General features: G+C 39.4%; 1 protein-coding gene and 1 long non-coding RNA gene across 7 annotated transcripts in view; one reads left to right on the forward strand and one right to left on the reverse strand.

The window, feature by feature from the left end:
• Nucleotides 1-27,223, forward strand: part of slc2a9l2 (solute carrier family 2 member 9, like 2) — a 38,653-nt gene that overhangs the window by 10,983 nt on the left and 447 nt on the right. For 3 of the 5 annotated variants that reach the window (XM_085923374.1, XM_085923373.1, XM_085923372.1), the window contains 7 exons: nucleotides 835-967; nucleotides 2,806-2,993; nucleotides 3,425-3,535; nucleotides 5,737-5,838; nucleotides 6,090-6,165; nucleotides 11,218-11,345; nucleotides 13,051-14,107. In XM_085923374.1, the coding sequence (XP_085779500.1) occupies nucleotides 835-967; nucleotides 2,806-2,993; nucleotides 3,425-3,535; nucleotides 5,737-5,838; nucleotides 6,090-6,165; nucleotides 11,218-11,345; nucleotides 13,051-13,293 (981 nt within the window). In that variant the 3' untranslated portion in view covers nucleotides 13,294-14,107. Of the gene's footprint in view, nucleotides 1-834; nucleotides 968-2,805; nucleotides 2,994-3,424; nucleotides 3,536-5,736; nucleotides 5,839-6,089; nucleotides 6,166-11,217; nucleotides 11,346-13,026; nucleotides 14,108-27,223 lie in introns of those variants that run through there. The other 2 variants (XM_085923376.1, XM_085923375.1) reach the window with 2 other exon arrangements.
• On the reverse strand, nucleotides 309-25,912 carry LOC147049019 (uncharacterized). Of its 2 annotated transcripts, none has more exons than XR_015067534.1 (3): nucleotides 25,690-25,912; nucleotides 12,311-12,490; nucleotides 309-927 (listed from the first exon to the last, which is right to left on the reverse strand). It is a non-coding gene; the product is annotated as an uncharacterized LOC147049019 (long non-coding RNA). The 2 variants fall into 2 exon arrangements; XR_015067533.1 differs by having other exon boundaries at nucleotides 309-930.

Here is a 27,223-nt window from a genome sequence, read left to right on the forward strand (position 1 = left end):
GGATTGTCTCTCTTCCAAGGCTATAGAAGCTTGACCGATATAGTATAGGTTCCAAATACATAGGTGCGAAATATCCCTGTGCACGATATTGTCTTGTGGAAATGGATGAATGCAGTTTACACAAAGGGCGTCTTTTGCATGAATTCAAATATATTGAGGAAGCTATTTACTGAGGAGGGCTCAAATTCCTCCCTCATTCCAAAAACATGCAAGACTCTAAATTGTCTAATTCATCTATTCAGTGATGATACTAGGTAAGATAAGTGTCTAATAGAAGACTGATGAATTGAATATAGAAGATGGATGGATTGAAGACTGAGGGAAATTTTCTTTGGGTAACAACCTGCGCATTGTTGAAATATACATTATTTGTATGGTCCCTTGAAAATATGATGCGTCATATTCGCTATTATAAATTTAGCGGCCGATGAATGATGAATATGTAGCTTCTAAGGCACATTTCAAAGATTGTGGGCCATGCCGCGCTGAGACAATGTAAATTGCCTCTATTATTCTCATAAATCTGTCTTTGTTTGTCTATTCATCTTTGCCGCTACTTCCACTGCATACAATAACAAATAAAAGTCGTATTCTTGGAATTTATTATCGTGGCCTTATCACTAACTGATTTTGTGTTTCATTTAGCACACAGAGATGGGAAAAAAAAAACTGTGACAGTTACTTTGATGCATGCACACACACACACAGACAGTTATGTTTTCACAACAACTGTTGCTCGCAATAGTCAGGAAGTATAATTCAAACACACTTGAGCATACATCACTGAATTTGATACCATTGATTCTATTATCGCTTGGTGATATGTGACTGCAGGAATCGAGGTGGAACTACTTATTTTTCTTCCTGGCGTTGCCCGCAGTGCTGCAGCTCTGCATTTTGCCTTTCCTCCCAGAAAGTCCTCGTTACCTGCTGATTGAGAGGAGGGATGAGGCTGCAGCCGAGAGAGGTAACTAACACACAAGAATGAAAGCACTCTCAGTTGCGTGCTGCGTTATGATACTCGCTTTTTCCTCCTTGAGCTATCTCAAAGCTGGAGAATGCAGTATAGAATATTGATCATATGTTTTTCTGAAAACAACAAAAACACAAAAAGAAACAAAGATATTCACATTTGTACCCAAGTGGTGCAGAAGCTTGCAGTGGTAAACCTTGACACTAGTAATGAATATGAATAGTGACTTTGGTCTTTCACAACCCTGCACGCAGATGTCATTATATTTTTAATCATACCAGTCACAAAGTAAAAAATAATGTTGAGCTTTATACACATTTTTTAAATGAAATAATTCCACTGTATTATATGTGGTACAACATATTGTAAAGACATAAAAACATGGCCTCCATATCACTGGCATAAAGTCACAAATTAGCGTGGTAAAGCGTTGACTGTTGTTCAATAGATTTCATAAATACCTTGACACAGCTACATTTAAAATCATTTTTGCTCAATAATTCAACCTGTCTGACTTTATATTTATGTGTGAATAGATAGTTATAAAAGGTCAAGGAGACTGTTATATATTTTGTTCTATTTAATGGAGCTCATTGACATTATGGATAATTGCCTGAAGTGTTTTGCCTGCACTGCAAAAAGGTTTGAATTTATTCCTACATTCTTCTTCAAGTGAATAATACATCCGCGTCATAGTTTTGAAGTTTGGGGTTTGAATCACTTTGCCTTCCCTTATGCTTGTATGGATTTTCAATTTTCCCACAACATGGAGACACTGCATGTGATTGTGAACATTTGTTTGCTCTTCGTGCACTTTGGTAGGCTGCCACATTTATTTTTAAAGTCCATTTCACGGACAAGTTCACGCCATGCGCTTGACATCATTAAAGCTTCCGGCCTTACTTGGCTAAACTACAGACAATTGTATATAATACAAGAATCTTATCATTGCATTACATTTCTTTCTTTGCTCGTCTCAAAGTATTGTAAAGAAATTGGCCACTGCAAAGACATGCCCCAAATTTCCTAAAGTAGGTCACATCTCGAGCGGCTCTGGCTACATTTACATTGACCATGATAATCACATATAAGAACATAATGTCATTATTTTGTCGACCTGATTTAAAGCGTATTGCTTTGTCACAATTCGTGCATATTACCCCTTCCTACAATGTCCTTTTATTATGTCACCATCTTGCCATTATTACATTGTTCTTTGTTATTACCGCTGAGGTTCTGGGAATAATCTTCCCTTCATTGATTTGTATAGGCCAGGCTGATATTGAAAGAATTTTAAAAGGACAATGTTGATGCTGAATATCTCTGAATTGCTTTGACATCATAAACATTTTCTGAGACACACAAAAGTTGCTCCATGGCCGCAGCATTGGCGCTGGCATTGCTTGAGCAAATTTCCAATGAGAGATAAACTTTTGTTTGAAGCGTTTCCCAAACTAGGTTGTGCCCTCAATCTGCACACACCCTGAGGTCCTGTCACTGCCGGGTTTTAACTTCACGACTGCGTATTAAAGTGAAGAAAACGTGTTCATGCCAAGAAATTCCCTCTAGTATTTCCCTTGACAAGTTCCAAACAAAGGTGCAAAAAGGCAAGGCAATATATTTCAGACACAAACATTTCAAACATTCAAACACTTCTGTTATCTATCTTATTTGTAATAAGCTGGAAAAAAAACACCAAAGATGAATGAGTTATTAATTGCATTTAATTAAAAGATGTGAGCATGCAATTCACCTTTTCAATATGATGGTTTTAATTATTATTATTGTTTTGAACTATTCTAATGCTATTTGTGTGCATGTGTTTTAATCAGCTTTTCAGAAATTTCTTGGAAAAAATGATGTTTCTTTGGAATTGGAAGAGGTCCAAGCTGAGGCACGAGCTCAGGAAAGTCTCCACACGGTCTCTATGTTACAGCTTCTGAAAACACGGGCGGTTCGCTGGCAACTCATTACCGTCATAGTCACCATGGCCAGCTATCAGCTCTGTGGCCTCAATGCTGTAAGATGCACCTTTCACTTTGTCATTCAAATTTAATAACAGTATGTTCCATGTTGACATATTTTTTTTTTTTTTAGGTTATGTGTTCAAAATGTCTGATCTGCTAATTAGCACCTAGGTATAGTAGCTGAAAGGCTGTTGAATTGATTTGATTATTTATTATCTGCTTTTCAAGCGATCGGATGATTGCAATTAGTGGAATTTAAAATGATGTTTGCACCTATTTCAGTAGAACAAAAAGTATATGCGCCGCCGTCCTGTCAAGGATTTCCCGGGTTCCTCTTTTATGAAGAAAGAAAACAGCTCATATTTGTTTGATACTTTTTATATTTTTTATGGTTAAACAGACAGCAACTTGTGAACCATTATCTTAATTTGCATCTTTTGCTGTCCATGTCAAAGCAAGACTGAGGGATAAAACTTTTTTACAGATCTGGTACTACACCAATGGGATCCTTCAAGAAGCAGGCTTTGCTTCAAATATTATTCCATACATAACCCTCAGCACAGGAGGAATAGAGACTTTTTCCGCAATCATCTCTGTGAGTATTGCCTCTTTAAATCATTCCAAAATACCCGAGGTTGTGTTTGTTGGTTCCCTTGACTTAAACCGCATTGAACCTGGTTTTCTATTCTTACAGGCCCTCACATTTGTAAACATTTTAGTACTGTACTAAATGTCAATCATGACAGGTTTAATGGTGGGTAAAGGTGTCTGTCTCACTATGATGCTGAATAATTTAGTGATCCTCTGTGGTAGCACACAATAGCAGGTTCATTTTACAGCCTATTTGTTGTTGTTTTTCTATTGCATTTGTGGTTAGAGCTCATGAGCTACTTTAATATCCCCACATGAACCCTTTAAAATAAGAAAAAAACATGCAATAGCAAGTTTGTCTCTAGAAATCATGATGGAGTGGCTGTAATTGCCTTAAAGGTGTTTTATTATACACAGTGAAGAGTGCATGGAGACGTTTATAGTTTTCGAACAATTTCTCCAATAATCTACATCAATGGTTTTCAACCTGGGTTCGATCAAACTTTAGTGAGTCGGTCCACTGCGGAGGTCAGAATACACCTGATTTATTTGTGTATATCTGAACTGGTCTCGCAAAGGCACACTGATTTGCAGGTATTTAATTTGTTGAATTCATGCATTGGTTTTGTTCTTTGACCAAGGTGATGATCATGCACGGCTCATTTTGTGCACCAGTAAAAAAACATCTATGTCTTGAATTTTTATTTTATTTTTTTTCGCTAAAGAGGGGTTCGGTGAATGCGCATATGAAACTAATCGGTGCAGCTCTACAACCATAAAAGTTCAGGTAAAATCTGTGGCCGCATTTTTTGCATGTCCTCTTCACGTCTTTGTGTTTCATTGTCACCAGTGTGACTGTGAAAGCCAAACAAAGTACATTTTCGCACTCAACGCCTCTCCCAAGGGTTTATCTGGGGATGGTGCTGAAGCGACGGCATATGAAGGGCCAGTGGCGCCTCAAGCTGTGGCTACTTGTCTTTAATGGCTCGTCTACTTCTTGATGTGATGAATAATGACGAGACGTTTTAGTCCTGTCAACCATGAGCGCTAAAGTCACAGCTTTGACCTCTGTTGCCTCTGCCAAGAAGTGCAGATGAGACATGCTCTGTGAGAACGCCCATTTCAATCAGTGTTATATTATCCGGGGTGTACGTTTTGTTCTCATCTATTGTGGAAGTAAAAAAAAAAAAAAAATCCTTTAATTTCATAACCAACAAGAAAACTTGTGGACTCGGAGTGTTTCTAATTGCACGGACAATAGTTAGAAAAATAATTGAACATTGTAGAATGCAATTATGTCTTTTTCTCACTCGGGTAACTGACTTTTTTCGGAATGATTCAGATGGACGATTTTGGCCTCCCTTTGAGAACAAAGCACGTTTTCTGCCCATGCACCATACACAATCTTTTAGGTTCTATCCTCTTTCAAACTAAGTCACACAGGCGGATGGAATTACACCCTTAAGGTTTTTAATGGGCTGCAGCTCTGCTGATGATATTTTTTTATGCGTGTGTGTGTGTGGCTGCACAAGTGTCTGGTAGAGAAATGTCCTCTGTCTTCAGGGCAAATGGGACACACAGACACACTCGCACAATGAATTGTAATGTGGAAGGTTGCCCCAACACACACGCGCATTTTCGCTTTCCACCTCGTCTCTGCTGAGCTGGTGGGATATGTCCAATATTGTACAAACAGCGATGACCTTTTTCTCCAGCTTCCGAGCAGTAAGGTTAGACCAGAATCCTGAATACCAGAATGCCCCCTCCACGTGCAATCGACAGCTACTTTAGGCAGCTTCGTACAGATGCAGCCTCCATCTCACGTCAAGCGCATCCAACTAGAATCTCTTGGGATTCTTTCTCAAGAATGATTGACAGCACCATGCGAGGAGTGATGCTTGCTGTCATTGTTTTCAACAATTAAAAACATTGAACTACTTTGTTCAATGTGTTGTTGTTTCAGTCGGTAGTGAAGTTACAACGGCATTATTTTTTTCCACATTATCTAGGAGAGAACAAAAAGACTAGCTTGACCATGATAAGACGTATGGAATGGCAGGGCGCAAACATCTTAAATTTTAAATATTTATTCTGGCTTTTAAACACACAGAATTATAAATGTAGTAGGGTTCACTTTTTAAATTCTAAGAGCATAGGAAATGACTTTGCCGGATAACTTGAAAGCTGTCTTTGTCCTGTTTGCAGGGTTTAGTGATAGAACGAATTGGGCGAAAACCTCTGCTCATATTTGGATTCTGCGCCATGGCAGTGTTCTTCAGTCTACTCACAGTGTTCTTGAATTTTCAAGTAAGATTGTTTTTGGATTGATCTCCTCCCCCATCTAGTCTTGTCCCAGTATTGTGTTTGTAATACGGCAACATTACGAAGAAAGAACAAAAAATATGGATTGACGGTTGAACAAAATTAGGCATGTGTGTATTTTTCTTTTTTTCTTTTTTTTTACATTGATGCCAAGTACGTATGCCACATGTGCAAAAGGATTTTTATTTTGCCAAATTAATGCTCACCATGGCACAACCTTCCCTTTATCTTCCTAGGACCGCGTGTCATGGATGCCTTACCTTAGTTACGGCTGCTTACTGGCAGTGATTGCATCCTTCTGCTCTGGGCCAGGTAATACTTTTTTTTTCTAATCTTGCCTCATTACTTTTGAGCATTTTGATGTAAACAAATGAGCAGATTGTACAACAATTTGCCCAGTTATTGGCTGCTCAGCATGTGTGGTTTAGAATAAATAAAATGCAATGAGCATTTTTTGGAAGCACAAACCTTTTGGAAGCACGAACACACTTGCACTAAGCTCAGCTCCACTTGACACGGTAAGGATGTCATACATTGCCGTTTGTGGGAGCAGAGAAAATCTTCTATCATCTTCACAGCAGAGATTTATAGCATACTGGAAAGCCAGCCGTCTACTGCTTATGATATTACTATTCACTCAAAGGTCAATTCCAATTGTGAGCCACAATTGCTGTGAAGTCTTTCTATCGCGATAATATTCGTCCATAATAACACTAAGACATGATGGAAAGGATCGTTCATTTCACTCAAACCGTTTTTTTTTTTTTTTTTTAATCCAAATTTAGTATTCCTTGCTGCTCTCCATGTGCAGCTGGTTTGACATTAATCCTCACTGCTGAGATGTGGTACCAGTATTTTATCATGCATTAATAAAAACCATGGAATCAACCTGGGAAATTAGATTTTCGATATGGATTAAACAGGCGACCGTGAATAGTCAGAGTCACCTCCACCTGCTGAGGAGACTGAGGTTCTTAGGTGTGTGCAAGGCTCTCCTCAGGGCCTCAGCCATCCTCTACGCTGTGGTCGGCTGGGGTGGGGGCAATACGGACCGGGACAGGGGGAGACTGAATAAGATGGTCAAGGAGAGCGAGTTCAGTCCTGGGTTATCCCCTGGACTCCATTGAGGTTGTGGGTGAGAGGAGGACGTTAAGCTGAAATCCATCATGGACAACACCCCCTCCATGACATTGTGCGGTCCCTGAGCAGCAGACCTTTACACCCATGTTGTAGGAAGGAACGATTCCGCAGGTCCTTCTTTCCCTCTGCTGTCAGACTCTACAACATGCGTGGCACCTGATAGAATTGTGTTTCATCTCTGCTAGCGGCACTTGTCTTTGGCCTTGTCTGTTATTGATCCGTTTTTGAAATTTTGGCAAATTTCTCATATGCGCTGCTGTGACAAGTAAATTTATTTCCCCGCTGTGGGATGAAAAAAGTTCCATCATTATCTCAAACAAAGGTCACATTCACACATTCCCTCGGGTGATCATCTACAAACTGCCTAACTGACTAATTTTAAGACCATGAAATTAGACATCCTGAAGCAACAATTTGGCCAGCACCAATTAAAAGAGAAAAAGAAAGCAAGCAAACCCACTGTAGGTCCATGAAAATCAACACAAAATCACAGGAGCTATCCGACGCACACGTTATTGACGGCCCATCCATCTGGAATGGGCGAGGAGACCGTTTTTAAATAATTCCAGCTCCTTCCATCCGCGGTGAGATTTACAAAAACGAACGGCCTTCAACATGACAGCAACTCTGCCAAAAGTGGATAATGGAATTCAAAATGATCACTTGGCTGACTCGCACATCAATTCACGACACAAATGTCTGAGCATATTCTCTACAATCAAACAGAAATGGAAAAGCCATGATGTCCGTGGGATGAGTTTGGCTAGGACCAGTTCAAGGCGTACCGCCTGAGCCCCCCCCACACACACACACACTCTAGTGGTTGGGGATTCTTATTATTATCATTATTATTATTCAAGCTGTGGCAAACATAACAGTCACAATCTCTAGATCATAAATATCCGTTATAAGTGAATCAAAAAATAATATTCATGAAATTCTTGCATCAGTGACTGTTTTTAAAGAGATGAAGATAAATCAGTGTAGTGAAGTAATCCCAGATGTCATAATGGCTCTAACAGCGGTGGAAGTGGCGTTAAAAAAATAAAAAATAAAAAAAAGACAACAGAAAAGCTCTTCCCATCTGAACAGAGGGAATAATTTGGTTAGGATTATTCATTATCTGTTGGTAGCTTCCATGATTTATAAATCCAATGGAGCCCTTGGGCGTTAGAGACCGGTAAACTTAGTAAATTAGGAATTTAAATGACAATGACGATAATGGGCCAGTAATCACGAATATACGGGGTCAACAGTTTTCAATTATCATACAATTGTATTTTCTTAAGAACCCCTTTTTAATATTACAGTTGAATCTATTTGTTGCTTGAACGTGCAAAATTTCAAAACAACTTTTGTTTTAGTCACCTTAGAGATCACATTGGGGAAATATCAATTGATAGAAATGGTAATGGCAATTCTGTGGAATGAACCACAGCCAAGGTGACACTTAATGCTTTGTGGTTGCAACTGTTGCGAGACTTAATTAAAAGGATTGTAGAAATTGTGTGTGTCCTCACAAGGCATACAGTGGTAATAGACAACAATTATTCAATAAAATGTATTTTACAATTCATCTGCCAGGTTTGTTTTCAAACAATTGATGTGATCAGGCTCTCACAAGACATTAATTGCTATTTTCTCTTGTGCCCATACTCGCTCACTCTGAGAATTAACAGACATTTATAGTGAAGGTCACCTTCAAGGAGCCATTTGAATTCCAACCCTTGAGTGACCTGAGGCGCTGTGCTTTCCAGAACACACAATACTGACCGAAACATCCTTGGGCCTGTTGTCGGCAGGATTTTAATGGGGCATATTTAACACAACTGGCTACCTGGAGCTTCAAGGCTGTTCTTTATATTCAACCCGCCATAACACCATCTGCAGGTTATCCAACCACATTTATTGTTTCTACTGACTGCCATGTCATATTTTTGCCTCATCAGGGCTGTCATGTCCTTTCAAGGCAATACTTTGAACTTTGTACCTTGAGACCCAATGTCGATGTTGTCAGAAATTTGAAGAAAGCGTTAGTTACCAGACTTGAGAATTCAGTACGTTTGATGTTCTTTTGGAAGAAAAAAAATCCTGGCAGTGTCTTCGACCTTCCTTTTCCGCATCCCACTTGAGTGTCCACAAATGATGCAGGGTGGAGAATTTGGCTCATGCATATCATATTGCCTGCAGCATGAACCTGCTTAGTCATCCCAAATGAGAGCTATTAGATTTTCTTTTTCCCTTCTTTTTTTAAGCTATCAACTGTTTTCTCGACTTGCCACCTCCAATTCAACCGCAGACTTTATAAGCATGCTTGGAGTTGTCACCTTAGGGGATCTCTACAAGTGCAAGGGTGTATAAACACAAATTCTCTGCTTCTACCTTAATAGGAACAATTTGGCAAAAGCCTTTCGTGATTGACAGCTGATTGGCCACGGTGTTCATGGCCGTTCATTGTAAGTCTGCTGGAATAGGATTTAGCCTACAAGTGAACTTGAGCAAAACAGGATAGTGGATAGACTGCATTTTATCAAAAAAACACAATTTTTCTCATTTCTTATAAGAAACATTCTCGCCACTGTTATTTTCTTCAAGCCGCAACGTATTTCAAGATAAATGGATAAAACAGAATGCAGATAAGACACAATTTATGGTCATGATATAGTTTCTGTGTTACTTATCAACACTGCTTTTTTTGATTAAATACATCATGCCCAGTGAGATTGGAGTTAACAAGTGCCATTTGATGTGTGTTATGCTTTGTTCATATGATTACACAATACACTGTTGAAAAATGGGAAACATGTGCCAAACCATCTGTCATAGTCAAGCACCGCTGGCGAAGGCGGTTGGCTCGTGTTAGCGGCTTGTTTTTGCAGCAGGGGTGCTCGCTTCAGATAAAAATTCCTCAAGTTCGCACATTCATTACATTCCTGACGGGGGAAACATCTTTACCGATTTTTTTATTTTATTTTTAGGCCATATGTTTGTTTGCCAATATATGTCTAATTTAAAGAGTTTTCCACAAGTAGTTTCTTTTAAAATGTGTTAGCTCACCTCTGGAACTTACCACAAATTTATGCAATAATCTCTCTTAAAGCCAACTTTGTTTTTTTGCATCATGTCTTCTTCTCAATTTTTACCTTGGTTTGGCTGTTTATTTTCATTTCCCTTGTGTGGTCTGAAAGCTACTTTCAAATAAAAGGCATGACGATAATGATGATGATTATTTTTGTTATCATTATCGTGGCTTCCTTTTTTGTCATTGTGATCTTTGTCTTCAAGGCAATTTTTTCAATTATTCAATTATTGTTAAAATTATGTGCCAAAAAAAAAAGTTTTGGCTCCAGCATATCATAATGAAAGAAATGAAAATTTGTTCATGACTCACAATGTGGGCTGTAAGAAACGGATCGTTCAAAAGAAAAAATTAAATAATTAAAAGTCTTTTAACAATGTTAGAAAGTAACTGGGAGCACATTTAAATGAAACTCCATTAGTACTTTTGCAAATGGAATGAACCCCTTTTAATTTTGAACGCATGGTTGGAAGTATTTTGTGGGACACGTATTTTCAGATGTTACCATGGTAATATATATTGTGTGTGGTCTGTTGCCATGGTAACCCAGATTGAATGGAATGCGCTGTATTTTGTCTTAAAACCAAACAAAACAGAATATCAGAATGGTAAAAGTTAAGATGTTTTATGTAAAACTGAGATATTTTTTCATTTGGGCTGAATAGCTCAACATAGCTTGCTGCAATTTGCTGAGTGACAATCAAAGTCAATGTCAATTTCTTCACGTCAAGACACACAAAGAGATGGAAATTTCGTTTCCTACTATCCCACGGTGACAAGACATATTACATATTATATACAATGCATGCTTAGCAGGAGCAAAATACCAATGATGTTTGTGGAGCATACAGAACATGTTTAATATCTTAAAATTGTCGGCCGCCTGGCCGCCACTAATGGTTCCGTAGCAGCGAGTGGCAGTATTTGCTCAGCAGCTGCCTCATTATAAGCAAAAGTCCACAAGAACAATTCCGTAATTCCCAGTAAGACAGACGTCAGAGACTCTTGTGTAATCATTTTGCCTTGTATGCATTCAACGGTGCGTAACCAAACCGGAACAGAATAAACCACTCACTTTCTCTTTCACGTCATCTCATAGCGTTTGCTCCACTGATAACTGACGACCTTCTTGTCTTCTTTGCCAGGTGGCATCCCGTTTATCCTGACCGGTGAACTGTTTGAGCAATCCTACAGGCCGGCCGCCTTCATGATTGCGGGCATTGTGAACTGGCTGTCCAACTTTGCAGTGGGTCTCCTGTTTCCTTTTATACAGGTAAGTCAACCCCCTCACCTCTTGAGTCCAAAAATTATTTTAATTTACAGGTGCCGATTAAAGGGAATGATACGTTACTATAGTGAGTATAGAACAATATCAGAAATATCCCATTTTGATGATGTAACCATATTTTAAGATCAACATGCATTGTTGAAAAACGTATTTTGCCGTCAAGGTTAGGGCTATAAAATTCAACTTAAAAGGCATGTAATGAAGCAGCATGCTAAAAGCCATAGCAGTATTTAACCCACCAGGACATTCAATATTTGTTAAATTTACACCAGTGACAAATGAGTTCAACCTCTCTTTCCCCACAGCATGAGTGTAATTAAACTTCTACGAACACAGGAATAGAATGTCGCAAATTTGCCAGCAGCCTTGTTAACATGCAGAGATGAGATTGGATGACTTTATTCGTCTCCTGGAGCAGAACTAACCTAAGTGACATAAATGGAAAAACACAAGGCCATGTAATTAAAGAAGTGTTCGTTCCAAGTGTGAGTCGGTAACATGGGAACTGAACGTAAACATATAGACTGACCACATGTCAGGCATGTGGCTAGTGATTGTATTCTATCAGGTATGATTCATAACTGCATTTCTTTCTCAGCAGTGTCTCCCAATTATCTGGGGGTGAGAATGTAATAGAAACGCAATAATCCATAACTCCCCTAAACAGCCCACTGCGGATATTTGCAGTGATGCTCCTGTCATGTGGTGTACGGTTAAGTCTTTCATGCTCCACAGGCGCTGTCCTTCACTCGGCATCCAGTGGGACGCCGTAAATCTATAAAACCCCTCTCACATGCATATAATCCCTTGCAGTCTACAGCACACACCTCCACCACAGATTATGACAAAGTGCTGCCCCAGAAAGCAAATCATTTGACTGGCCACAATGGGCGTTTAGAAGCGGAAATATGTTGGGATTTGTCCCGCGGTTTTAAAAAGGACCTCCTCACCTCCACTGTGTCCTGACTCAGCAGGTCTTCTCACTTGGATCCTGTCAGGTTTGTCCGTGTTCCGTCCCGCCCTGGACATGCTGTCCCAGACAGTCGGCTTCCGCAGTTCATTCTCTGTATCGGATATCGCGACATGGCCAAGGTTGTCCTCTTTGAAGATGACTCACGGGTCCAGAACAGCTGGGAGAGAAAGGGAACATTTTTTTGGTTGTATGTTCTAACTTTGCAGATGAGCATTACATCACAGTGGCTAAATGAAAAGTGGGCCAGGGCCTTTTGCACGATGTCGGTTGATAGTGCTCTTATGAAATTCACTCAACACGGTGCAAACTGTGTCAACAGCCGGAGTGATATAACAGCTCACACAAGAAATTGGTCTCCATTGCGCTCATGGTTATTAGGGTCTCGTCATCACCTAGAGCAGGTACACGCATACCGCAGTAATTATCTTCGGTCCTCCTTTACACCGACCGACGCTCAAGGTCAGACCAAAACACTCAAAACGAGCTTTCTGAATCACAAATTCTCACAAACAGGGCAAAATTGGTGATAGGTCTAAAAGTTCAATGTATTTATCACCAGGCTTTATTAAGCTAGTTGATTGTATCCGTTTTTAATTAGAGCATGTTTACGACTCTTTGTGGCAACCTGTGAATGACTAATTAGTTTGAATTATTTTAAACCCATTAGGAAAACATGCGTCGGATTTGTATTAGGCTTTCTTTTTGTGTTTTATGTAGGAGGCGCTGGGGCCATTTGCTTTCCTGGTTTTTGTGGGCTTCTGCGTGGTGGCGGCTGTCTACCTCTTTATCATTCTACCTGAAACCAAACGAAAAACCTTCATGGACATAAGTCAGAGTTTTGCCAAGATCAACAAAGTCCCGGTCTCCTCTACCAACCATGAAATGAAGCTCGTTTTGTGTACAGGGCAGGATAAGAATGGAAAAGTACGAAATGACTTTAAGATGGAGAGTTCTTTTTAAACTCAACTCTAATTGTCTTGAAGGAGCATTCAGATTTAGATTATCGTCATTTTATTTTTTTATACAGATTTATCTTGTGATAAAGAAAAATGTAATGCTAAATTAATTTTTGATGTATTTTATTCCATTTTTTTTAGATCTTATTTTAGATACATTGCTGAACAAGAGTATTAAACAACCACCCAGTCTCAAGGTTTATGCCAGCCTAACGGCATTTATAATTACCATAGTTTGTGTTTTCATATTATCCAGTTGTGTCAAAAACCTTGATTTTGGTTGGTGGTCAGCTCCTGTGTGATGCTGGGTCAACTACTGTGTGTAAAAGAAGCTGACAGATGCAGCTGAAAATATGCTATGAGATGAGGGAGGGGGAAAAAAAAAAAAAAACCAGTTAATCTGACATGCACAGTTATGGCGCCTCTCAAAAACCCAAAAGGCAATTTTGCTACCTGGTGTGAGCTGGAAGTGATCTGGAAGCAGACAAGCGTGAGATAGGGAAGCGGATGTAGTTCCCCCCAGTAGGATTGGATATCGTCAGTATTTATGAACTTACTAGCTAGTACAAGGTTAAACCACATATGGGCACAGCCTTGTCTGCGTGCAATAAAAGAGTTTTGAGTGGGGCTTGTTTTGTTTGTTAATCTGTCCATTTTCCTCCTTCTACCCACTTACTAAAATCCCAGCCTGACCTCGTGTTTTAGTTCTGCCTTTCACATCCCTGTTGTCCTTGTTGTTGACTTTGATCACGATTCAATGATGTTTTCCACAGCCAATTTTTATTGCGTCAAACAAATAAAATGTATTTTCATTGGTCGCTTGTCTCCACTAGTGCTTTTCTTGCTCATACCACAAATGCACCTTCAATAGAAATGAGACATAATATATATATTTAAAAAAAGCAAACAGGGTTTCCAACAGTGTAGAATAAATATTGATAGAATAAATATGAAGCTCAATATCGTAGCTCAAGTAATCTACCGAGTGTATGTAGCATGTAAAGTATGAAAAATGGAAACAATTATATGGAAAAAAAAAATATTCATCTTTTCAAGACTCTATATAGTAGGTCCATTATGGAAAACAAAAAATTATGAAAATGTGGAAGAAAATATAAAAAGCTACTGGAGACCCATGTAGGAGACCATTAACAATACACTAAAGTAGTAAACACAAGAACTCTAAAAGCGGCCTTGAAGCAGGTGGCACTTCCATAATGGCTCCCTCGGCCACCTACAGTTTGAGTCAGAAAATACCTCTGGGGCTTTTGATGCTTGTATTAATTTACAGAGTTGTTCATAACAAGAACGTGAAACACAAAGAGAAAGATGGCGGACTTGCGTCATTGATTTCCCCTCCTGCTGATTCATTCTTTATTTCGATATTTAATGGCAGACCTTTCAACTTTGCAAATCGACAAGTTGATGCTCATGCGTCAATTACCCAAACCCTCAGGTAGAATTTTCTTCTTCAGAAACCAGATCGACCGCTTAAAGTTTGAGATGATCCATTGATGTGTCACCTCTCACCACTGGATTCGTGGGAGTTCTGACGCTAATGAGCCCATCAGGCTGGTGGCCATGCTGCAAGGACACTACACGTAACCGTGCGGCCACATCTCTGTATCCCTTCACACAAAACTCAGAGGACACGAAGAGTCTGTTGCACACAATCGTCACTCGGTATTGTATCATCGAGGTTATATGACGGAATGCTCGCGCTAACGTACGACATATTATTTCCATAATGAGTTAAGGATCTATTAGCACAAAAGAATGCGCTCAATAGCTATTCATATTGTAATTACGGCCTCGTGTCACGTTGCAGGGATTTGGTGTGTAGATCGTGGTTGATCCGGAGTAATTACAGAGAGAGCCCCCGGTCAGATGGTGCTGAAGCAGGCCAGTCATGTTCATCAGACACAGATAGAGGTTTTAAAATCTTTGATTTCATTTGAAAGCTACATTTGTTGATTGGGCATTCTTCAAATGATAGTCTTTTGAAATGGACTCGAGGGAGGGGCTCACATACAAAAGCATCATCAGTGGGGACAGCGAGTCAAAGACTCCCTGTCAGTGCACATCAGTCTATTTGTGGAACGGCAAGAAATAATGTGGCCCACTTCCACATTAACCTTCTGTTTTGTAGCTCGGCATAATCAGCCGCTATACAGATGGTGCGCCGGGCACGCTGTCATTTGAAACTTTTTCAAGAGATGAGTCGAAAACACTAGCACGCTGTGACCTACATGCACTTGTCTCACTCAGCGCTAACAGCTTTTGAAATGAGCAAGCAAAAAATAATGCACTCAACCTCTTAACTGTTAAAAATCCACCAAAACAACAGACACTAGTGAAGTCTGATCATGATAATGTCCCCTTTTAAATGTCATTGAATGAATGTACTTTGTATACTTCAGATTGTTACTGGGCTGCATTTCAATGAAAGTGACAAAAAGCCAATGGAGTTGAGTGGCAGACCAAACGCCTGGTTGATTGACAGACTGCTTGATTGGGAACACCAGAGGTATCACTCGCTCGGCCTTGGGGATAGCACTCATTTTCTGAAACCAGGCATGTTGACACACTACGCGACAACATGTAACGATTGCCTCACCTCCAGATTCATTTGCAGCTTCATGATGGCGTGTTGGGAATGTTGCGGGAGACCAGATGCATTGCGGCACTCATTAACCCTCGCCGGCGTTTTTATGGATCTTGGCCACAGTCACACATGCTGCATTAAATTTCGGATATTGTCTCGTGCTTGGAAAGGTGACGAATTTGCTTTTCACCACGCTGGAGGAAAAATGGCCTATTTGTAGACTTTCTCTGTAGGCGTTAAATCTGTCCTTGTGATGCCTGCACATCGTTAATGGGAAGAGTCTTCCGTCTTCACCTACAAGAAATGCTGACACAAGTAACCGAGCGTCTTTGCAACTTTTACAGGGTTGTTAGAACACTTGAGTGTGTTTATTAAAAGCTGGCAACAGTAAAAGGTGAGGTTGATTGAAGGAGTGGGGAGGAAATGCTTTACTAGAAAACAGCCAAACACACACAGACACACACGCGCGCACACACACACGCACATACACGAAAACAGCTCATTTACGAGTGAGTACGAATGGTTGTTTGTCGATATATGCCCCAAGATGGGGGACTGGTCCATGGTGGACCACAAGCGGTCCAGAGGTGTAGAGCTGAATCTTGATTTGAAATTATCATAACGTGTGCACTGTTGGGTTGAATAAATAAATAAATAAATAAATAAATAAATAAATAAATATTCTCTCCTCTGACAAAGGTCAATGCAATAAATAAATAATCATCGGTGTGGGCGCAGCGACATGTGGGGATAACCTGAAAATGACACCTTAAACCAGACATTATAAGAAAAACGCCACCATAAAATGGGGATCAAGCAAGGAGACAGACAGCCTTGCTTTCTTTTACACTTGATAACTTAGCAAGTTTCAAAAAAGCTGCAGAATTCCCTCATTATGCTGTGCTAGACTATTTTCAACAAACAAAATAATAGTGTAGCCGAAATGTATTGTTATTGCTATGCATGATTACATTTTCCCACATCCACAAAAATGAATAAATAAATATAGAAAGAAAGAAAGAAAGAAAGAAAGAAAGAAAGAAAGAAAGAAAGAAAGAAAGAAAGAAAGAAAGAAAGAAAGAAAGAAAGAAAGAAAGAAAGAAAGAAAGAAAGAAAGAAAGAAAGAAAGAAAGAAAGAAAGAAAGAAAAATGGTATAACTCAATTTGATGCACGGTTGCAGCTCTCGACACAAGCAGCACCTTTCTCACAAGGAGGTGGCAACAATTTTCCAAAGCAAGAAAGAAACAAACAAAGAAACAAAGAAAAATGGTATAACTCGATTTGATGCACGGTTGCTGCTCTCGACACGAGCAGCACCTTTCTCACAAGGAGGTGGCAACTATTTTCCAAAGCAGCACTGGTTGCTTTCAATAGTTTGGACTTCAACGCTATGTTTAATTGGAATTCTGACAGATTGCAGAGAATTAGCCACTTAAAATGGTCACATTAATTAGGTCAATTGTGTGACCTAATTGCTACTCAACAGCACTTAATGGGTCTTCCAGATGCCTTTAGGCAGTCGACATTCCTTGTTGTTTCCCCAGCTCTGACAGTGAAAATTTGTCAAGAAATATGTGAAGCTGCTCCTCAAATTCAGTGCAAGCATTGAGAGGGGAATGGCCTTGTTATCTCATTCTGACACGCATATCTCACTGCTTTTCCCTGACTTGAGCTGATCTGGAGTTGAGGGAAACCAGAGCTTGGAGCTACTTGAACTTTGAAACGAGTGCGACTTAATATTGATTGGATCCTCTCGGTCAGGCGTTCTCAAACCGGCGTCCGGGGACTCAAGCCGTGCCTTGGGGGCGTGCAAAATGATTCAATCATTGCTCGTTCAATTGCATTCCTCCATAAGGGGTCTGACCCACCGATGAATCAAACATAATAAAGCAGTTACAGCTCCCCACCTTACTTTCAAAAAAAAGAGAGACAAACATGATGGTGGTATCGCGATGGTCTGGGGTTGTATTGCTACTTCAGGACCTGGACGAGTTGCTTTGATTGATGGAACCAAGCTTTTGACTGTTGATTCTGATTCTGATTCATATCTTTATTTCGAACATCCAAAACAAAAGAAAATTAAGCAAAACAGATAGCACTTGAAGTGCCATATATAAGTCCATACAACAAACAAAAAATAAACCAAGAAACAGAAAGAATAATTATTTTAAATAAAATAAATAATAATAATAATACATAAATAAATAGACCAATAAAGAATGCTCGAAAAGGAGTAGGAGGAAGCATAGCTTTTTAGATTCCTACCCCTTTTTCACTTTATCCATTAAACCAGTGATTCAACATATACTGTAATTCTACCACAGAACGCAAGTAGACACACTTTCACACTTATTTTCTGTTTCATTTTTACTTGCATGTAGCCCTTTGGCACTTTTAGCCTTTGTACTCGCTAAACAACATATTTTTGTACATTCTTTTAAACTGGTGGATATTTGGACTTTGCTTGAGTTCCTCACTTAGATTGTTCCATAGTTTGACCCCGGTTATAGTGATACAAAAACGTTTTAAGGTTGTTCTTATGTTTAAGATTTTGAAATTGTGATGCCCCCTTAACTTATAACCTCCGTCCCGATTCCAAAATAAGTTTTGGATATTTTCTGGTAGTTGTTTTGCTTTCGCCCTATACATAATGATTGCTGTTTGATAAGATACTATGTCGGTGAATTTTAATAGTTTGGATTGTATGAAAAGTGGATTTGTGTGTTCTAAGTAGTTGACTTTATGAATAGTCCTTATTGCTCTTTTCTGCAGAATGATAAGTGGCTGTAGTGAAGTTTTATAAGTATTCCCCCAAACCTCAACACAGTAATGCAAATAGGGCAAGACAAGAGAACAGTAAAGTGTACGAAGTGAATGATAATCCAGTAATTCTTTTGCTTTGTATATAACTGCCATGCTTCTTGAAATTTTAGACTTTACGTGTTCGATGTGTGGCTTCCAACTCAGCCTGTCATCTATTATAACCCCAAGAAATTTGTTTTCCTGCACTCTTTCAATTTCAGTCCCATCTATTTCTATTCGTATCTTTTTGTTCTTTTTGCCAAATACCATAAACTTGGTCTTACTTACATTTAATGATAATTTGTTCCAATCGAACCACATTTTGATTTTTTTCATTTCCTCATTCAACACTGATTCCACTTGTTGAATGTTGTCACCTGAACAAAAGATATTTGTGTCATCTGCAAAATTTACGAGTTTTAGTTCTTTAGAGACTTTGCACATGTCATTTATATACAAAATAAATAATTTAGGGCCTAAAACTGATCCTTGTGGAACACCACAGGCTATGTCCAAATATCCAGAGCAGTGATTACCCAACTTTACATATTGTTGCCGTTCTCGCAGATAATCTTTTATCCAGTCTAATACTAATCCCCTTATCCCATATTTTTCTAATTTATTAAATAGTATTTCATGATTAATTGTGTCAAAAGCTTTTTTGAGGTCAATGAAAACTCCTACTGCATGTCGTTTGTTGTCTATTGCATCGGTGATTTCCTCGATTGATTCCATTAATGCCTGTGCTGTTGATCTGTTTACTCTAAAACCATATTGGTTCTCAGCAATGGACCCAATGGTCACAATGTTGGCTTGTGACTTGAAGCTGAAGTGCACTTAGGCTCTTCAAAAGTCGCCGGAAGGTCAATTTCTGAATAGCTTTAAAGAAAGAAAAAAAAAAAAAGGGGGGGGGGGGGTTGGAGTGGCCTCGTCAAAGTCCAGACTTACGTCTGATTGAAATGCTGTGGCATGATCATAATAAGGTCACTCGTGTTCACAAACCCTCTAGTGTTGCTGAATTAAAGCAATCCTGCTTTCCACTTTCGTACAAGTGGATGAAAATATCCCCACAGAAATGTGAAAGACTCTTTTCCAGTTTCAAGTAGTTGCAACTGAGGGGTGCCCGCATTATGTAAATTTGTCATCCCTTCATCAGTCACTTCTATATTATACTTCTTGGCGTGCAGCGTTTCTAACTACCCACAATGGATAAAGGCCAAAATACAATAAGCAGTAATCATATATTATCGTATATGTTAAGTAGTACTACAGCATATAATACGTAGTGCTAAGTAGCAAACTGGATAAAATGAGAAAATAAGAATATTAAGCTCGGAAAAAAATAAATAATAATAATCCTCTGGTGTTTAGAGGTAGTTCCAGTATGTGTGACTGGTGTTATGATTATCAGGAGAAAAGAAATTCTCTCCATGGAAAACCATTGCTCTCGGTCCATGAGGGAATGGATGTTACAGACAGGTAGAATCATCCGATAAGGAGATGATTGATGTGTGGTGCTCTCAGCAGGAGAAATCCAGGCAACAGATGAGTTGATAGAGGGCAGGAGGTGATTCAGTTCAAGGTTGCTTGACAAACACTTTTATTATTAAAGTTTCTCTTCCTGCTATGAATGAAGCAATCTGCCTGATGCTGTTCTTCTGGCTATGCGCTGAATACAACGTTATGGTTCAAGAACATTGGGCTTGTGGCATGGTCCAATAACATTAGTACCTCTTTTGATTTCCAACAAAGAAAGTTCACATCCTTGAAAGTAAAAGCAGGAGAATAGCACAACACACAAACAGATTAAAATAATGGTGGGTACCGGAAAGTGATTAACTGAGGCAAAGGCACATCAATTCAGGCCGTGGTGCACACGAGACGTGGAAGACAACAAGGGCATGAGCAGCGGAGTGGGGGTGGGGTGGGGTGGGGTGGGGTGGATGGGTGAGGAGATGGACCTGGGTGAAGAAGCCAGGTAAGGATAATGATGTGACTGTACAGAATGAAAACTACGGAAAACTACATGCACATGAAATACACATATTACCGGCACTGGCTTGCTAAAACACTCGGACCCAACCATCGAAGAACTGTAGCAAACATTCGGCCTGTCTAAAGATAATAAGGCTCGATTTTGTTGAGTTCCAAGTATAACTGAGTACACTGCCGCAAGTAGGGAGTGGGGGCACTGGGTTTTTCCCTGATTCTTCCAGTAATTATTTTCCCCATTTCCACCGGAACCAAACAAAACACACACTGAATATTTATCAGCATTTTTGAAGAATGTTGCAGGTTTGTAATTTTTGGGGGGTTTGTTTATTTTGCAGACCTCCTGAGATATCTGGCCCCCGAAGTCTATATCTTAGCTCCACCAGTGACTGTAGATGATAAAAAGATTTTTGCCGTGGCGTTGGTTAACCCAAAAGTAAAAGTAGGACAGCATCTGAGTGATGTCCACTGTCTTGCGGCTATAATAGAACTCAGCACCAGTGTGCACTGTGCAGTCATTTGGTTTGTGCCCACTTAGGTACCCAGTCACTTACATTTTATGACTGTTCTGGGGCACTTGAAACGTACTTCTGTTGTTAGGGAGCTGGCTGAAAAAAAAAAAAAAGTTCACATTATGACTCAAGCCATTCCCCAATATTGTATTTCCAATAACATTATTTTATGAATTGCTAAATTTTATATAATATACCTAACCCAAATCCTAAAGGCGATCTCAGCTTTCCTTTAGTGCTACTTGAAACAGATGTCTCGGAAATTGGAGCCAAATGACTGTTTCTTGGTAGGCGACCAGAGTGTGTGTCAAATCAATACAGTATCAAGTGCTTGTAAGTGATTAATCCACTGGAGGGACAATCTGAATGTCACATCCCTAAACAGGTATGTGCAGTGGCGGTGCCAAGATGCTAATGAGTTCATAATTGAATGCGACATTAGAAGATCCTGCACAATATACTCTGTGCTCCACCGTTTTCCTAAATAGTCACCGTAATTCATAGCAGCAAATTTGCATTTTATTTTTTTTTACCTTTTGCCATTACAGATTCAGGATGGAGCGTTTTCTTGCTTACTTCCTTGCAGAATATTTGACTAGAAAAGGCAGGGCTGAAGTGAAATTTTAGCACAAGCTGGAATGTTGAAAGTTTGCAGCAGTCGTTTTGACACCTTCAGGCACCCGCACTCAGGAGGCCTGACATTTTACTCCCTATTATTCCAGCCCACAAGATGACTCAACAACCTCCTTGCTGGGATGTCTTATTGGGCGAGGACAAAGCACAGAATAAACTTATTTCTCATCAAACACTAAATCGTGCAAATGTTTTTTAGTTGAGTGGCCAAATTAGAAAATTTGGAGGAGCCCTTTTCAAACAGCTTTGATGACTTATCGCTCATCAGTGGCCTTCTTAACAGCGTGAGCCTTTGCTCGACGGAAATAGGTCTGTTTGCTATTTGAGTCCCACAATTAATTGAACAGTATGATCTCACTTGAGTTTTTTCAGGTCTCAGTGTTTCACTACTTTCACAAGGCGTTGAACTATTTTCAAATTTTACATCAAGCTGTGCTGTTTAATTGTAATTCAATCAATAATGTAAAGCAATTTTGTATTTTCTTACTCCACAATTAAAGTGTCGGAAAAAAGGAAAGTTTGGGTGTTAAATCCTTTCACCGGGAAAAATTGAAACGGATGTCTGTAGGCGCCATGCGAAGTGCAATCCTTACAAGTCGCTAGAGGAAGATTATAAAAAAATGTTTTGGCCTTCCCTTATGGTGAATCAACACAATAACTAGAATTCCAAGAAACTGTCAGGTTGAGTCCTGGGGATAAAGGCAGGGGGGGTATCAAACTTGTCGAGCCACTGCACTTCATCTGCCGTCTTTGTTCCTCATACTATTGCGTTTGGGGGGGGGAAACTGCCCTAGAAGCATCAGATGTTAACAGATTATAAAGCACGGATTTAGGCCATGTTTTTTTTTTCTGGGTTGTACTTTAAAGCCACCTGTCTGTCAACGCAGACCTTTTTGGGATTGTCGACACAATCTGGTGATTTAAGACTATTCAGGAGTGTCATTTTTGGAGCACCGGCTTGCCTCAAAGGACCGTTTTGACCGTGCAACCAATCAATCATCACGGAGCATTCTTTCACAAAGACTCGATTGTTGGAAGATAATTTGACATTTCACACACAAAGCACTCAGCAAAGATGACATTCTTTTGTGAACACACTCAAGCGTGAGTTCATTGCGACAATAGGAATGATGTGACGGAAAAGATCCTCACGATGACAAGATGATTTTGGTATTGATGACAATCACGCTACACAGATTACAACAATTACATCAATTTGTATGCATGCGTGAGTCTTGATGTGACGATCTTTGCAAATACAAATCGCCACTTGACATCTTGATGTGTTCCTGTGTGACGATTTGATATTCATGTCACAATTGCTGTGCATCCAATTTGTAGAACTCCACCACTCTGCTCACAAAAAGTCGATATTTTGGGGATTTTTTGGTTGTTGAGCTGCAATGAGATTACATTTCTATGCACATATTTTGACAGAGGAGAGCTGTTTTCCATTAAGCAGTATCGGGATTCGATATTTGGCCAGCGGTCTTAAGTTGTACTACATTTGTTTTTCAGTTAAAAAAAATAAGAACCGAAAAAAAGGATGGCTGGGCATAGTAAGCGCATATAAGAAATGAGAAACTCTCATACAGATCTGCCATGAGTAATGTCCTTAATGATAATGTATCATTTGCTGACAAACTTACAATATCTAAAGGTTGTCATATCCCATAAAACATTACAATGACCTTTCTGACAGGAGAATTATTTATATCACACAAGTGAGTCAGTGGCAAACATTATAGTGATGAACACCAGCATCCTGGATGTAAATCAACTAATATTCTAAATTCCTAATTAGCAATCAGCATAGAGACGCAGTCTCTAATGATTCAGACAGCCCAAGACCGGAAGCACCTCAACTTCCTGCCGAGTGACAATCAGTCATCACAGCCTGACTGATGATTGAGAAGAATTCCTGAGTCATCAATTAAACAAGCTCAAGGTGATGGATTAACTTCCAATGGAGGTGCATTGGGTGTTGACCTCTAGCTCTTTCTGCTTGAGAATTCTCATACTCTGCAAGATTCCCGAATTTGTAAACCTTCAGAGAGTGGAGAGGGATTTTGTATTTTCAATCAAATGCACACCTGTCTAGTTCGACTTTGTTATGGTTTGGTTCTCACATTTAACATTTTTGATCAAGATCAATAAAAGTGCTGAGACCCCACCGGTGAATGCTTTTGCCAGGTCAATCGATCACTCTGAAAGCCTTGTCAAGTCTGCTTTTGCTGAAAGTCAGGTTTCACTCAATAAGCCTCCGGTGCAGCAATAAGCTCAAAGAGATATATGTCAATCACTACGCACACCTAGCTCCTCTGAGACATGGTTGTCCACATGTGACATTCAAAATATTGCTTTAAAGACAAACGTAGCAAGGGGCATGCTGGGGAAAGAGGGAAAAAAAATCCATTGAGAGAAAATCTCTTAAAAGCATCTACGGTGTATGTTTTCAATGTGCGCGTGTTCCCGCCTGTGCATGCAGGCATGCTAGCGTGTGTACTTGTGTATGTATTGTGCATGTATTGCATGTGCAGGATTATTTTGATAAATGTGACCTGACGGATGGTGTAACCCCCAAAGCCTGCCCTCGTGTCCTCTCCAACCCTCTTGTCAAGACTGAATAATGATGTCGTCACCTTTCTTTTTTTTTTTGTGTACTGCAAGGACACAGAACTCATACATATATGAGTTCTATATATACATATACACATGTTTTTTTGTATATATATATTGTCTGCTATGTGATATATTTAACTGAAATTGCTGATTTGAACAACCAATTATTTATAAAGGAAAATCTTAAAAATGATCAGTGGTGCTCAAACCTTTATGTGTACCTGCGTGCGTACGTGGTATACATACACATACGCACACACACACTTAGTCATACAAATCAGTTGTGGCGGTCTCTGCTTTGTGACCATCATCAGAACTAGCAGCCAGGTTAACGCTTACATTTCAGTTCTGATGGACACCACTAATCTCCCCATTGCCTCTCTCATTTCCCACGGGATCAGCGGCAAGGGGGAGATGTGAGTTGTACATCACCGCAGGGCCTCTGAATTTAATATAACAAGCTATCGGCATGACTTCTTTTAATCAAATTGTGGTGCCAAATTGTGGTGAAAAGTCCTAATTGAACAGCAGTGGCATTTAGAGTTACGGTTCTTGCGTCTCGCTCACGTACATTTACACATAATTTCTACAGTTATTATTTAATGACATTGTGATTACAATTCAAGCACCAACGTCAACTGTTTTCATTATTCTAATGTGGCACATCTGAATTCTGCAGCAAATAATGTCTTGGCAAATATAGCCAATTTGTCCACATTAGAGAGGAGCCCAGGTATGGCGTCAAATGAAATAATCAACATTTGCACAGGATGCATATTATTGATATGCATACTATGCATTTCAGCCTTCAGGGATGTCCCTATCATTATGCCACCTTTTATAACACCAGAACTGGAGAGTTGTTGGAAAAACACTTAAACATTGCATCACTTCAGTTGTGTGTTGTGGCTCCAAGTTATGAATCACGACGAGGGGCATGTCTTGACTTTCATGGGTGTTTTTATTCTTTTCCAACTTCCCTCACATACAGAGCCGTCTCCTCTACATTCACTTCCCTCCTGGCCTCTTTCCGAACGCAATATACGCACCGCAGTGTTGCCTTTATGGGCAGTGGGAGAAATCAACGCTAATAAAAAATACATCCAATCTAGTTAAGAAATAACCAGAAAAATCACCATGGCGACAATTGTGAACATACATAAAGTAAATGAATAAAAGGAACATCACTGAAACCCGTTGAGATTCTCACATGTGTACAAAATGGGCTCTTACCTGTTCGTTGATCTGAGTGCACTCTGGTGTCCCCGAAAGGTTTTTAAAAGCACCGTAGCTTGCAATTGTCCAGACGTGCTTTGGTGTCTCTTTGCAGCCTTGGTTAAAATATTTAAATTTGCAAATTCAGTGTAGCGCAACACACCAAAGTGATCCTTAGCGAACAAAAGCTTGCAAGGAAAAAGCGTTAAAAAAAGTTTTTCACAGTTCCAGGTGTGACTGTTGATCTGCATCGCACTGTCATGGCTTAAACTATTAAGTATCCATATCCAATCACAGGACGCGTAAATGTCACGTTCAACGTGACGTCACGTTCAACTGACACAATTCGTGATCTGATTGGCTCTCGCAACTATCAATTTGCCCGTTCACCTGCAGTGCACAGATACCTGTATTGTTGATTCTTAAGGCCCAGGTAGATTTCATACAGCCTGGCAATATATAGCTGAATTGTGAATGAATAAAAATTCTAGAATAAAAACAATAATATGACACATATACACACTCTGTTCTTTCAGTGTGTTAGCGTTTTATTCAGCAAATAATGACACAGTTCACTTTAATATACATTCAAGTCAGCTATTCAATACAATGATGGAGAAGTGCTTCTATGACATCCTGTTGCACTGGCCTCGCTTATGTCATCCATTTGGTCTGACTTACTGTACTGTACATATTAGTGATTTAGAATCATTGATCATATTGGATAGTCTGTTCAACCCAGCATAAGATTGTTATGTTTAATAGCTCACATGACAGCTACCCTTGATTCTGCTGCTTCATTTGAATCGGTGACACGATTATAAATTGAGACGTTGTCAGTTTTGTGCAATTGAATTATACATTTCTCCATCAAAGTTTGCAATCAAACTGCAATTAAGTCCCCTTGGTGACTGACAGGAGTCACATGGAGTGGGTACAGGTAAACACTTAAATACTGCATTTTGGCATCATGGAAGTCCATGCAACACATTTTGTTCTTTGATAAGGCGCTGAGATGATGACTGCATTGGGTTCTATTGTTCGGGGTGTTCTGTAAGGCTGTCTTCAGTTTTCACGCTCAAGGCTCTATTTTTATGCTCAGTGCGAAGTGTCGTCAAAATGTGCACAGTGGCAGGCTAGATTGGGTTTTGGTATTCTTGGCCAAATGATAAATAACCAAAATAAATAAATAAATAAATAAATAAATAAATAAATAAATAAATAAATTAATTAATTAATTAATTAATTAATTAATTTGCAATGTTCTGGGCATGAACGCCAAATAATAGTAAAGTTGATAATGTTATTAATAAGTCCTATATACATTGAAGTTCAAAACTCAAGATGCGCCATTTCTTTTGTGACTGAGCTGCACCATCAACGAATAGAGCCCTCAGTGTCAAGACAGGTTCTGGCTATATATTAAGCAGCAAAGGTTATGAAATAGAACTAGACATGTAAAAATAGGAAATCTTCTTAGGAATACTGAGTTAAAAAGTCAGAGTCCTGCTAAAAATATTCGATTCATGAATTTCCTCCTTTTTTTCTTCTT

The sequence above is a fragment of the Syngnathus leptorhynchus genome, chromosome 11 (genome assembly GCF_054491065.1).
Source record: "Syngnathus leptorhynchus isolate UIUO chromosome 11, UIUO_Slep, whole genome shotgun sequence".
In the NCBI taxonomy this organism is placed as follows: domain Eukaryota; kingdom Metazoa; phylum Chordata; class Actinopteri; order Syngnathiformes; family Syngnathidae; genus Syngnathus; species Syngnathus leptorhynchus.